The 14,520-nt window shown below is 40.0% G+C and overlaps 2 protein-coding genes across 2 annotated transcripts in view; one reads left to right on the top strand and one right to left on the bottom strand.

The window, feature by feature from the left end:
• The window catches only part of LOC133061439 (sperm-associated acrosin inhibitor-like), a 142,638-nt gene that overhangs the window by 47,806 nt on the left and 80,312 nt on the right, over positions 1–14,520 (top strand). The gene's annotated exons all lie outside the window — the stretch shown is intronic.
• Positions 8,149–11,468, bottom strand: SPINK7 (serine peptidase inhibitor Kazal type 7). Its single transcript, XM_061149453.1, has 4 exons — positions 11,408–11,468; positions 10,071–10,096; positions 9,629–9,753; positions 8,149–8,194 (listed from the first exon to the last, which is right to left on the bottom strand). The coding sequence occupies exons 1-4, from the start codon at positions 11,466–11,468 to the stop codon at positions 8,149–8,151; spliced, it is 258 nt and encodes an 85-aa protein (XP_061005436.1).

Below are 14,520 nucleotides of genomic sequence, written 5' to 3'. Positions count from 1 at the left end.
GGAAAACCACTAGACTATTAAGATATGAACTAAATCAAATCCCTCACAATTATACAGTGGAAGTGACAAACAGATTCAAGGGATTAGATCTGATAGACAGAGTGCCTGAAGAACTATGGACAGAGATTTCTGACATTGTACAGGAGGCGGTGATCAAGACCATCCCCAAGAAAAAGAAATGCAAAAAGGCAAAATGGTTGTCTGAGGAGGTCTTACAAATAGCTGAGAAAAGAAGAGAAGTGAAAGGCAAAGGAGAAAAAGAAAGGTATACCCATTTGAATGCAGAGTTCCCAAGAATAGCAAGGAGAGATAAGAAAGCCTTCCTCAGTGATCAGTGCAAAGATATAGAGGAAAACAGTAGAATGGGAGAGACTAGAGATTTCTTGAAGAAAATTAGAGATACCAAGGGAACATTTCATGCAAAGATGGGCACAATAAAGGACAGAAATGGTATGGACCTAACAGAAGCAGAAGATATTAAGAAGAGGTGGCACAATACACAGAAGAGATCTTCACAAAAAAGATCTTCACACACACACAAAAAAAAATACACAAAAAAGATCTTCATGACCCAGATAACCACAATGGTGTGATCACTCACCTAGAGTCAGACATCCTGGAATGCAAAGTCAAATGGGCCTTAGGAAGCATCACTATGAACAAAGCTAGTGGAGGCGATGGAATTCCAGTTGAGCTATTTCAAATCCTAAAAGATGATGCTGTGAAAGTGCTGCACTCAATATGCCAGCAAATTTGGAAAACTCAGCAGTGGCCATAGGACTGGAAAAGGTCAGTTTTCATTCCAATCCCAAAGAAAGGCAATGCCAAAGATTGCTCAAACTACTGCACAATTGCACCCACCTCACACACTAGCAAAGTAATGCTCAAAATTCTCCTAGTGAGGCTTCAACAGTACGTGAACTGAGAACTTCCAGATGTTCAAGCTGGATTTAGAAAAGGCAGAGGAACCAGAGATCAAATTGCCAACATCCATTGGGTCATCGAAAAAGCAAGAGAGTTCCAGAAAAACATCTACTTCCACTTTATTGACTACACCAAGGCTTTTGACTGTATGGATCACAACAAACTCTGGAAAATTTAAAGAGATGGGAATACCAGACCACCTTACCTGCCTCCTGAGAAATCTGTTTGCAGGTCAAGAAGCAACAGTTAGAACTGAACAGGGAACAATGGACTGGTTCCAAATCAGGAGAAGAGTACATCAAGGCTGTATATTGTCACCCTGCTTACATAACTTCTGGCAACCCACTCCAGTATTCTTGCCTGGGAAATCCTGTGTATAGAGTAGCCTAGGGCTACATTCCATGGGGTCACAAAGAGTCAGACTAAGCGACTAACAAGTGAGTGACTAACAGTACCCTGGTTTTCAAGTATGTTAACGCATAACTATATCTGCTTGTTTTAGCTTGATAGTCATATAGGTTCAGACACATTCTAAAAGATCTACATTTTTTTCTCCCATCTTCACATTACGATTTTGATGGTCTATTTTACATCTTCTTGTTTATCCTTTTTCTGTTGATTGCTGTTCCTGCTGCTGCTAAGTCGCTTCAGTCATGTCCTACTCTGTGTGACCCCATAGACGGCAGCCCACCAGGCTCCCCCATCCCTGGGATTCTCCAGGCGGGAACACTGGAGTGGGTTGCCATTTCGTTCTCCAATGCATGAAAGTGAAAAGTGAAAGTGAAGTCGCTCAGTCGTGGCCGACTCTTAGCAACCCCATGGACTGCAGCCTACCAGGCTCCTCCATCCATGGGATTTTCCAGGCAAGAGTACTGGAGTCGGGTGCCATTGCCTTCTCCATTTTCTGTTGATTGTAGTTATATAATTTAAAATTGCTTTTATAAAATTTTTTGATGGTTTCTTGATCTACGTACCAGCTTATGTAAATAATCTTCAATCCTTTCATGTATTTGCCTCTCCTGTTGTATTTTTTCTTTTCCTATAATTTTTTGTTTCTTCTCCATTTAGAGAAGACCTTTAAATACTTGCTGTTATGTTAGGTTTAATATTGTTGTATTCTTTTAGTTTTTGCTTCTCTAAGAAATTTTTTATCTCTTCTTTTGTTATAAATGATAATTTTACTGAATAGAGTATTCTAGGTTATAGATTTTTCCCTTTCAGCACTTCAGTTGGTCATACCTCTCCCTTCTGGCCTACAAATTTTCTGCAGAGAAATCAGCTGATAACCTTACTAAGGTTCCCTTGTAACTTACTCTTTGTTTTCCTCTTGCTGCCTTTAGAATTATCTCTCTAAGTTTTTCCACTTCAATTATTATGTTTTGGTGTGGGTCTGTCCATCTTGTTTGGGACCCTCTGATTCTTGTACTTGGATATCTGTTTTCTTTTAGGTTTGGAAAGTTTTCAGCCATAATTTCTCCAAATATATTTTTTATACGCTTTTCTCCTTCTTCTGGAATCTCTATTTTGCATAGGTTCACACACCTTTATGTTATCCCATACATCTCATATGTTGCTTTCATTTTCTTTTTATTTGTCTTTCTGTCTGGTGCTCTGATTAAGTATTTCCATTATTCTGTCTTCCAGATCACTTATTTATTCTTCTGTGTTACTTAGTCTGGTATTCATTCCTTTTAGTTTGGTTTTTATCTTTGCAATTGAGTTGTGTAATTTTGATTGGTTCCTTTACAGTTTCTAGTTCCTTGTTACACTGATCTGCATTGTAATTGATAATCTTTCTTATTTTTTTCATCATTTTTACTACCTCCTTTTTGAACTTGGGGCCTGGTAGACTTGGGAGGTTTGTTTAATCATTTGTTCTTTCAAGGGATTTCTCTATTCTTTTAATTGGAAATAGTTCCTCTACTTTTTCATGTTACTTAACTTTCGTTGTCTACTTGAGTTTATGGGAAACAGTTATCTACCGTGGTCTTGAAGGGATGTTTTAATGTGGGAATATCCCTATGTAGACCATGTGAGTCCAATGTTTTCAGTGCCAGGGCTCTTTTGGTATGGATGCCAGCCACTTCTTTCCTCAGCATGTGCTGGTTTTTATCTCCTTTATAAAAGGTGTGATGGTACAGTAACCAGAGCCTGCACTGGATGATGGAAGGGGTCTCCTCTTTGCTCCATGGCTGTCACAGCCCTGTTGATGGTGATATCTCCTCCCCAGTTTTTAGAGTAGAAGCCCTGAGGGTCAGGTTCACTAAGGATCCATTACTTTCGTGTGCTCTGTCCCCAGGGAGGTGAGCACTGAAGCAAGTGGGGCCCATGTGGTCAAAGTGAACTAAAGTCCATAGGGACTGCATTTGTGGTTCTTTCCAGAGACAACCAAAGTTTGTGTCCCTTTCTCCATTGTGTTTGTCAGCATTGTAGCTCCAGGAATGAAGATGGTTTTGCTTCTTCTTGGGACCTGGCATGCCTTTGTTTAGAGCTCCCCCAGGATCTGTTCACCCTAGATCTGGCTCCAAAGTGTGGTACTAGTTGGGTGGAACTTCAGTGCTCCTGCCTGGAAAGGGACCTCTGAGTACTCCTTCCCAGGTGCCGGACATTGGGACCCACCCCTGATGTACACATACATGATGTTGATTTGCTCTATCACTAACAATGCTAACTTTAATCACTTGAGTCAGCTGGTAATAACTTCCAGGTTATCCACTTTTAAGTTACTCTTTTTACTTTAAAAATCAATAGATATTTTGTAATGATATTCCTTGAGATTATGCACATATCATTTTTATTGCAGTTTTGCTCATGCTATCATGTTAAGTAAGGCCATGTTCAAATGGGGCAAACTATATAAGTAAATGTGTATAATCTTACATGTTTACACATTCTCCTTTTCAGTTCCTAGTATCAATTTCTAATGAACAGAAATGTTGCCATTTTTCAAACCAAGAAAAATACATGAGCATTTATTGGTCATCAGTACTTAACATGCCAAACATATTCCAAAAAAATGTGGTATATATTTTTATGCTTTTGTAAGTGATGGAGAGGAATGGGGATGCACATTATAACCATCCCTTTTCATTTCTATAAGATTTATAATTTACAAAACATGTTCACATGCATATCTCATCTGATTCTCACAATATACATGTTAAACAGTAAAGGAAAAGATACTGCACAACTGGAGTACCTACCCACCTGGTAAAAGTTCACATTGGGGTAAACACACAGTCTTCTGTTTAAAGTTTCCATGTGTTCTCCTGAGTTGCTTCGTGGAGTTTTCTAATGAAGACAGTGATGATAAGAATGATAAAGACCTCAGTGATGCAAATGTTGGTGAGTACAGAGAAGCGAGTAAAACTAAATAAAATCATGTCTTTGCCAAGGCCTAAACTTGGAAATTTAAAAATTTTTAAATAAATTTAAAATAGGAAAAGGAGTACATCAAGGCTGTATATTGTCACCCTGCTTATGTAATTTATATGCAGAGTACATCATGAGAAATGCTGGGCTGGAGGAAGCACAAGCTGGAATCAAGATTGCCAAGAGAAATATCAATAACCTCAGATATGCAGATGATACCACCCTTATGGCAAAAAGTGAAGAAGAACTAAAGAGCCTCTTGATGAAAGTGAAAGAGGAGAGTGAAAAAGTTGGCTTAAAGCTCAGCATTCAGAAAACTAAGATTGTGGCATTCAGTCCCATCACTTCATGGCAAATAGATGGGGAAACAGTGACTGTTTTATTTTTGGGGGCTCCAAAATCACTGCAGATGATGACTGCAGCCAAGAAATTAAAAGACGCTTACTCCTTAGAAGGAAAGTTATGACCAACCTAGACAGCATATTAAAAAGCAGAGACATTACTTTGTCAACAAATGTCCATCTAGTCCAGGCTATGGTTTTTCCAGTAGTCATGTATGGATGTGAGAGTTGGACTATAAAGAAAACGGAGCACCAAAGAATTGATGGTTCTGAACTGTGGTGTTGAAGAAGACTCTTGAGAGTCTCTTGGACTGCAAGGACATCCAGCCAGTCCATCCTAAAGCAGAACAGTCCTGGGTGTTCATTGGAAGGACTGATGTTGAAACTGAAACTCCCATTACTTTGGCCACCTGATGTGAAGAGCTGACTCATTTGAAAAGACCCTGATGCTGGGAAAGATTGAGGGCAGGAGGAGAAGGGGACGACAGAGGATGAGATGGTTGGATGGCATCACCGATTCAATGGACATGGGCTTGTGTAGACTCTGGCAGTTGGTGATGGACAGGGAGGCCTGGCTGACTGCAGTCCACGGGGTCGCAAAGAGTTGGACATGACTGAGCGACTGAACTGATTTGACATTTACATTTATGATTGGATGTCTTGCTTTCCTGAACTAGACATAATCCAGAGCCCCAAGTATGGGGGCAAGACTGATCCATTCTTCCACAAAGTTTCTCAAGAACACAGAGGTCCAGGTCATTGGTTTCAGGAAGTCAAGTGCATCATGTCTTCACTGGTACAGGCAGAATGACTGTGGAACATGAAGAATCCATTCACTTACCCCACCTCTCAGGCTACTCTGTGAGATTGCTTGTAGACATGGTAGGAAACGAATAAGATTATTAGAAAAGACACTTCCTGTCAGCTTTATAGCCACAAACTAATAACCAGAAGGAGACTCAGACTGAGACACGCAGTGAGTTAGGCAAACTCAATTAAGCCTCAATAGAAGCAGCTTGTCAGAGAGGCACAGAACTGGTTTGAAATCATTTAACTCAAAGCAACTGGATCAAAACAACAGTTCAGGTTGAAAAATTATTTTGTTATAAATGATATGAATTCCTTAGCCATGTTTTATTTTTTCTGTTATTTTGTGTTTTAACTTTTTACCTTAATTCAGTTTCAGCCTTTCATTACTTGGGGAAACCAACAACAGGAACTAATTTGTCACAGTGTAAATAGTCAACAATAAGATACTAAATGAAACAATCTACATGTTTATTAACTGAAAATGAGTTAACTCACTATATTTGTGTACATATTGACTTTCAAACACAGTTATTAAGGTCAGGTTACTGGGGCCACCAGTCATGACCACGTCATCTATAAAGAGAGTCACATGTGAACATAAACCTACGTAGTTACTAGCATACGAAGTGAGATTGTAGCTTCCCGTGACATAATCACACATAAGCAGAGTACAACGTGCATATAAACATAGGCATTTCAATTCAATTGATGAATAGAAATAAGACCCAGAGACAGCAAAACATTAGGATTACAGTTTTTAAAGTTTAGGACTGAGTTCGGTGTTGGTTCTCAGATTCATTTATATGAAAAGAATTGCATGCAGATTAATGTTAAAGATTTGTTTTGAATTTTGATTTAAAAGATAGAATAAAGAGTTGGCCTTTGAAGGGAGTGGTTAAGCCTTATGCTATAGAGCAGTTGTGAAAGGTAAAAATTGGGATTTAGATATAAGGTGAATTTTGGGTTTACATGAAATTAGAATTTATTTTTAAATGTCAAGGTGTAGCTATCAATTACGCTATAAGCCTAGGTAAGACTTATATGTCTACATGGTTTTTGGAGGTGAGGCTCCAGCTGTCTTCATTTTGAGACAGATGTCTAATAACTTAAAATTTCCCCAAGTGTGTATACAGGCAAATGTGCTTATCTGACCATTGCTACAAAGGGATATACAGTCAGACCTTGAGATATGGAGGCTGGAAGGCTTTGAATAAATAAAAGATGCTTATAGAGACTATAGAAAGTGAGGAAAAAGTAATGAATTTAAGGAAAAGTTAGGAAAAGTTTGCAATAAGAAATAACAGGGAAGGAATATATAGAAAAAGAAAAAATAGTATAGAGAAAAGGAAAACTATTTGAGAGAGAGGAAAAGGGAAATGAAAAGAAAGGAGAAAAGATGAGCTTTTGTTTTTATTCACTAGTCAGCATTTTTGGACCAGTGTTTCTTCTCTTTTGTGCACTTAGACACTGGTTCTTCATGTTTACAGTTCGGTTGAAAAGGTGTGTCACAATGAACAAAGACTGAGAAATATTAGATTACTGAGTGTCTTACTGTGATTAACATATTGTGAGCTTTTAGTGTTAAACATAGATTTAAGTTAAACTCTATGAACTGTCTAGGATTATGGATAAATTAGGTATTTAACATTAGGATTAGGGGGTTGAGAATCTTAAAATCATGGGTCAGGATTTATTAATATGGAATAGCTGATGTTTGTGGCACAATTAGATTGATAATTAAAATTATAAAGATGGTTCAGAGCTATATTAAATTTGAAGTAGGATTTGCAAGCATGCCCTCCTCCCTGAGTAGAATCACACAGCATCCTTGTTAAAACAGATTGGTATGTCAAGTAAAGAAGACTCAATTAGGAATTAGACTTTCGTTAGAACAATTAGGAAATTAATTGCCCAAATAGAGTATCTCTTGCAAATGAAAAATTTTTGTCAATTTATTTTAAACATATACTTTTTTAAAACCTTAGAAATGAGTTAATGTTTAAGCTATGTCAGAGAGTTCAGTGGTTTATTTTGATAATTTTGCTATAAAATGTGTTTATCAAATTTGTAGTTGTGAAGGCATGTCATTCGTAAAAATATTTACGACTGTGCTATAGGCATTACAAAGGGCTTCTCTGGTGGCTCAGTGGTAAACAATCTACCTGCCCGTGCAAGAGATGTGAGGTTGATCCCTAGTTTGGGAAGATCCCCTGGAGAAGGAAATGGCAGCCCACTCCAGTATTCTTGCCTGGGGAACCCCATGGGCAGAGAAGACTGGCGGGATGCAGTCCCTGGAAACACAAAGATTCGGACTTGACTCAGTGACTGAACAGCCACAATAGGCATTACACATATTTTGCTCCATATGTTCCATTTAAAGTAGGTTTTTATCTTTTGATCAATTGAAGTTACTAGGTAGATAGTAGTTCTGCAAAGTTTTTAATAAGTGTAATTATTTTGATGCTTGGAACGCAACAATGACCTGTTACACTTTCATTGTACTTTTTAGTTTATTTTGACATGTTTGTATTTGTCAGTCAGTGAGACAGAAGTCTGAAGGAGAGCATAACTTTCCCCACCCAACAAAGATGACTCTGAGTCTGTCTCTGCCCCCTCCCTACCAATCCCGCCCTCCCAGAACCAGGGATGATGACGATGACAGTGATGATATCCTTGCTCTGTATCCATGTCTGTGGGGAAGTTAACATACTCCTTCATGAAGAAACTGAACTTTTCCATGACTCTTCCTATGGGAAGACACAGTTAAGAGGATCATTAACACAAGAGGAAAATTTACATTATATTAGAGCTGAAAGGAACTACAGAGATTACAGCCATAACCTGATCTTACACATGAGGAAAATGAGTCCCTAAAAAGGAGTATCTTTGCTACAGGCAGTTTCTGACAGAGCGAGTAGCAGAATGACCCTAGTCCAGTGCTATTTTCATCCCACCTGCTCCCTCTACTGATCCGAGAGCCCAGACTAATCACCCAAAGTCTTAAACCAGCGAAGAAGGAGGACCTCTGACAAGGGAAGTTGAGGCGGCCTGCCCCTCAGGCGTTCCTGGTCAGCAGGGCCCGTGGTGAGGCTGGACCCTGCACTAGTGAGGGGAGCTTCCACCGTGTGTCCTCTTCAGTGTCCTTGAATGCAAGCCGTTTTCCAGATTGAGGGCCCAGTGTCTGTGCACATTAGTGAAGCTTCCCTTTTGTGAAATAAAAGCTCCTGAGTAGGAATCCATGTGTAGACATATCCTTCTGGGCTCGGGCCCTAATGTGATATTTTAACTTGTTAAGATAATCACAAAGATGAAAAAAACAAAAAACACAAGAGCTAAGTGGCCAAAATCCAGTGGTCTAAAAGAGAGTTAACAGTGAGCAAAGGGAACTGGTTGTTAAGACCCCTGAGTTGCCCATTTTGCACAAAAGTGCCTTCTGCCTGGTTATATTGCCTTCCAAAACGTTGTGTAAGCCAAACAAAATGCTTAAAAACATGTCCATGACGATTCTAGTCCAAGTCATGACAGCTTGGACTTTATTGTATTCCTTATTTCAGGTTGAAGAAAAAAATCTTTGTGGTAGCCTTTTCCTCCCTACTGCCTCAGGCTATGGATATTTACAGCCACCAGGAAATTGAGGAGGATAAAGACCTTCTGGTCACAGTTTATCTAAGAATCATCTACTGGCCATTAAGTCTCTTAGAAGTAGGACAAGAGGCTTCTATTCTACATGATAGTATAGTGGTTTTCAATTATTTTTTAGTGTGGGATTCAGAAACATTTCTTCCAATAAGAAATTATGTGGAACTCCACTACTTAAAAAGAGTCCAAAGCTGGTTAGAATTGGAGACCTCCCCAAATGATCTCTGTAACCTCTTGGGTGACTCCTAACTTCCCTCTACAGAACCTCTGGGCTCTAAAGACAGTAATTTGAAGCCTTTGGTCTTGTTAGACTCTCAGTTGACAGATGGGAATTAGAGGCTCTGTCATGGAGGGACCGGTCCAAGCTGGCAGAGCAGGTGGCTCTTCCTTAATCCAACTGTGAGGCAGCAAGTTTTTTCTCTCCCAGATGCTCTGAGTGGGTAAGTACAGTTTTTAGAGAGCTGAGCATGCTAGCGGAAAGAGGAGAAGATTGCAGCGAAGGATGGTGCCCTAGCTTTTTTTCCTTCCCATGAGGTACTCACAAGTTCTCAATACATAAGTGGCATTCATTCCCATAGGTGATGTAGTCAGAACCACAAACAGGCAGGTATGTGATGGGGCAGGGGATGGCCACCACCGGGTACTTCTTGTAAATGCTGCAGTTCACCTGCAACATACACAAGAGAATGTCCTTAAGCTAGGCTACCCTGGCCTCTGTCTGACAGGAAGCACAGTGCCATCCGGAAGTCCCAGCTCCTATACACTGAAACTGCTGTGGCTACTTCTCTTGATAGTACTATGACCACACTGACAAATGCTAGTACTACCAGTGTCACTTCTGTTATTACTATCAACCTACCACAAGCATACTGAATTAATCTTTCATATGTATTTCTCAAGTGTTTGTTGACTAAATACAGTAAATAGGAAATTAAACTAAATAGGAAATTAAACTGCAATTAAATTGTGGTTCAGTATACTCACTGTTTTTAAAGGCAGGCTAGCAGCTTCTGAAAGAGAGATTCAGTTGGAAATGTTAAAAATAAAGCAGAGTTGTGAGGTCTCATGAATTAATGTAAAGTCAGTCTGTTAAATAAGACTCTGTGGTTCCTCTGGTAAATAGTTTCGGCACCTACCCTGTCCTTTCACAAAATCCAACTGTATTCTGATGAAGGCAAATGGCCACTGTGTTAGGTAATCCTTGGTTCAAGCAAGAGAATTATCCAAATTTCCTCCCTCTGTATACCACGGGATGTTTTCTGGAGCTCATTGTGTCTCTGATAATGTTTTAAATCAGATAGCAATACTATCACTACTTCTCAGAGCCTGAAGCACCATCTTCAATACTCTCCCCCTCCTAATTGATATGAAGAAAAGTAATAGAGTATCTCTAAGATATAATCTTATTTAAGTAATTTTTCACTATATAAAAGTTTAATTGTTGACTCCTGGGATTTGGAGAATTTTTTTTTTCTGTTTTCCTGGATTAATTTGGAGAGAGATTCAAGTTTTTCTGCATCTTTGCGATGAGGAGTAGTATCTCATGATGCCAGCAGTTTCCAGGGTCCTAACAAAATGGGCTTCCCCTGGTGACTCACAGGGTAAAGAATCTGCCTGCAATGCAGGAGACTCTGGTTCAACCCCTGCGTTGTGAAGATCCCCTGAAGAAGGGAATGGCAACCCACTCCAGTATTCTTGCCTGGAGAATTACATGGTCATAGGAATGTGGTGGGCTACAGTCCATAGGGTCGCAAAGAGTCAGATATGACTAAGCGACTAACACACACAATAAGATGGTGGACTTCTGAAAAAAGTAGTGTGTGTGTGTGTGTGTGTGTGTGTGTGTGTGTGTTTGTTTTTGGTGCCATGAATGGAAATAAAAATCCTTGAAAGGGAATGTTCTAGATCCAAACCCTTCAACTCCAAGTGGGACATAAGATTCTCCCTTTCCAGGCCAGGGCTGTTTCTATTACGAGAAGGTGAAGGTGAAGTCGCTCAGTCGTGTCCGACTCTTTGCGACCCCATGGACTAATGTAGCCCACCAGGCTCCTCCGTCCTTGGGATTCTCCAGGCAAGAATACTGGAGTGGGTTGCCGTTTCCTTCTCTAGGGGATCTTCCCGACCCAGGGATCGAACCTGGGTCTCCCGCATTGCAGGCAGACGCTTTAACCTCTGAGCCACCAGGGAAGCCCTTCAATTACAAACTAGTATTCTTTGAATCCACATGACCAGACATTTCTCTGAGATGTTCATATCCTAGGAGGGGCTATGTCAGAGAACAAGCTTATGGCTATTAAGGGCACTATCTACCCTTAACTCACCTGAGCAGGAGCAGAGATGGGCCACTACACAGAGCAGAAGGAGACCCCCAGTGGTCTTCATGATGGAGACAGGTGTGATGCAGAGGTTACTCAGGATGGTCACAACTGCATCAGCCATACTCTAGGAAAGGGTCATGTTTATAAGGCAGTGTTTGATTTCTCCGCCTTTTCTGTGAAGTCATCCAAAGTCAGGGTTGGCTCTGAGAGGCTCTCAAAGCACAATGTCACACCCTGGGTGGTGTTACAGCCCTTGTCACTTAATTGCTACTTCCTGTCTGACCAACAAATTGATTATTCAAGGTGAGAAGTATTTTTCTGCCTGCTCTAGGGGTGGGGAATGTTGTTCCTTTGAATTCTAAAACTCAGAATAGAAGAGATTAAGTATAGGCTACTTGACATAGTTACGGAATAAATGAAAATATCAAACTTCCTGTATTTCACCAAAATAGAGACTATTACACTCAGATCAGTCAGATTACACTTCATACTTGTGCTGTGTTGCTCAGTCGTGTCCAGCTCTTTGCGACCCCACGGGCTGTAGCCTGCCAGGCTCCTCTGTCCATGGGGATTCTCCAGGCAAGAATACTGGAGTGGGTTGCCATGCTCTTCTACAGGGGATCTTCCCAACCCGGGGATCAAACACAGGTCTCCTGCATTTCAGGCAGAATCTTTACCATCTGAGCCACCAAGGAAGCCCAAGAATACTGGAGTGGGTAGCCTGTCCCTTCTCCAGGGGATCTTCCTGACCCAGGAATCAACAAATTACACTTAGGTTTATATTTTGGCACCTGGGAAAATGTTGTTTTATGTATTATTTATTTTCGAGGCAAAAAGTCCATGAAGCAGACAAGAATATAGTGAAAGGAATAGTGAGGCTTGGAGAAAGGCATTGACATTTTCTAGCTGTGATCTTCAGGAAGTCCATTGTGCCATGAGCCTGTATCGGTTAGGAAGACCCTATTATGTTGTGGTAACATATAACCCCAAGATTTCTGTGACTTAAAGCCATACATGTATGGTGGTCAGCTGATGGTGCTCCATTGCCTCAGTGGGTTCTAGGTAGACAGAATAGTCACCATTTGGAATGTTGTTAACTGTCAAGGTGAAGTGAAGTAAAGATGTATTCCTAAGGATTTCCATTTACAACAATTGAATATTCCAGCTCAGAATTGGCACCTATGTCACTTTGCCTTACCATCCTTGGCCCTTGTGCAACCATAGAAATTACTGAATACAGTGTTACCTTGTCTCTTGAAAAGAATGGGGAGAACTGGAAATAATTGGCAAATGATACAGAGCCCACCCCAGAGCATTAGTTTTATGTCATGTCAAGTGGGACCTATTGCTAGCTCCAGTAGAGTTCACATAATTGAAGTCTTTTACATGAAAGTCTGTTCTAAAGGGCAGTGCATGTAATCGTTGCTATGAGTGTTATTGTTATTATTGACAGGCCAAGAGTACCTGTTGGGGTTGCTGACATTAGATTGTAAACTGTATTGTCCAAGTACAGTTGTCCAAATGGCCATTGTTTTTGTCTTTTGGGCCTGGGGACATAGGTACGAAAACCTGGGGGAAGGCAGTAGACTGTTCCACCAGTGCTTTGCTTTTGGGTTTATTGCAGTACATTCCAAAGCATAACACCTACAAAAGATAATAATAAATGACATTGCATGCCTCTCCAAATATTGACTCATATCTGTTTGGGAAGCAGTATAATCTTAGTTAAGAATATATGCATTGGGACTTCCCTGGTGGTCTAGTGGCTAAGGCACCATACTCTCAATGCAGGGGACACAGGTTTGATCCTTGGTCAAGGGACTAAGATTCCACATACTGCACAATGCAGCCTAAAAAAAAATTTTTTTTTTAATTTTAAAACAGAACGTATGCATTGAGTCCCCTGGATCTTATTTGCAAACTTGTTTCTAATAAATATTGGTTGTGTGACTTTGAGTGAGTAGATTAAGTTCTGGATATTTAGTTTCCTCATCTGTAACATAGAAATAATATTTACTTCACAGAGTGGTTTTGAGTGTGAAATGCAATTATACATATATATATGCATACATATAGTCTGTATATATAAACATGTAAAACCTCTGGTATGTGAGTCTGTATGTATCAGATACCTGGAGAAGGAAATGGCAACCCACTCCAGTATTCTTGCCTGGAGAATCCCATGGAGGGAGGGAGCCCGGTGGGCTACAGTCCACAGGGTCGCAAAGAGTTGGACATGACTGAGTGACTTCACTTACTCACTTATGTATCAGATACCAGTATCATAATTAGAGCTTGATATACAGTAACTAATGGTAGGGAGTGTGATATTAATCACAACTCATTGAGGGAGGAATTTTTATTACCCTAATTTTATCAGTGAGTAAGTTGAGGCTCAGAGGATTTAGGTGATCTTACCAAGATCATAATACCAATTAATGTTGGAAACCATTGAGTTCAGTCATGGAAAAAAGGAGGAGTGAATATTCTAATGTTCTAATAGGGTTAATTATAAGCTTTATTGTTTGCTATGAAAGTTTGAAGAGAATGATTACTAAGAAAAAGCCATTGTATTTCAAGAAGGTGTTTTGTTGCAATTTAAAATGAAGTATTAGCTAAAAGGATTGGGAACGGAATCAAAGAGTGACTAGGATGAAGTGGAAAGATAGGGTTATTTTTTAGATGTTTGATTGTCAAAAGAGGAGAATGGAAGAAGCGAAGGCAGCAAGGTCTCAGAAGGGCTAAGCATATTTTAAAGTCAAAGGGAAGATGAAGAAATTTAAGATTACCTGATGGAAAGGGGCTAATCAGAGGAGTCTAGAAAAGTAAGAAATAGACTAAGAGCACAGGTGTAACACCATTCCCTGTGACAGGAAGGCAGAGAAAAGCAGATGAGTGGAGAGACGGATATTGTGGAAAGTGAGAAAGAAAGATGAAGGGGAACCTATTGTAAGCTTGACTCTGACTGTTACGTTCTGGGATTTTGCCTTTTGCAGTGGAAGAATCAAGTTTGTCTGAAAGCTGGAGTACAATGAAGAAGACTTGGCACAGAACTTGATGAGAGCAAGTCAGAGACTCAACAAAGGATATAAAATTAGTGGCCACTAGACAAAATT

The sequence above is a fragment of the Dama dama genome, chromosome 9 (assembly GCF_033118175.1).
Source record: "Dama dama isolate Ldn47 chromosome 9, ASM3311817v1, whole genome shotgun sequence".
Taxonomy (NCBI): Eukaryota; Metazoa; Chordata; class Mammalia; order Artiodactyla; family Cervidae; genus Dama; species Dama dama.
This window is presented reverse-complemented; position numbering and strand designations above follow the sequence as displayed.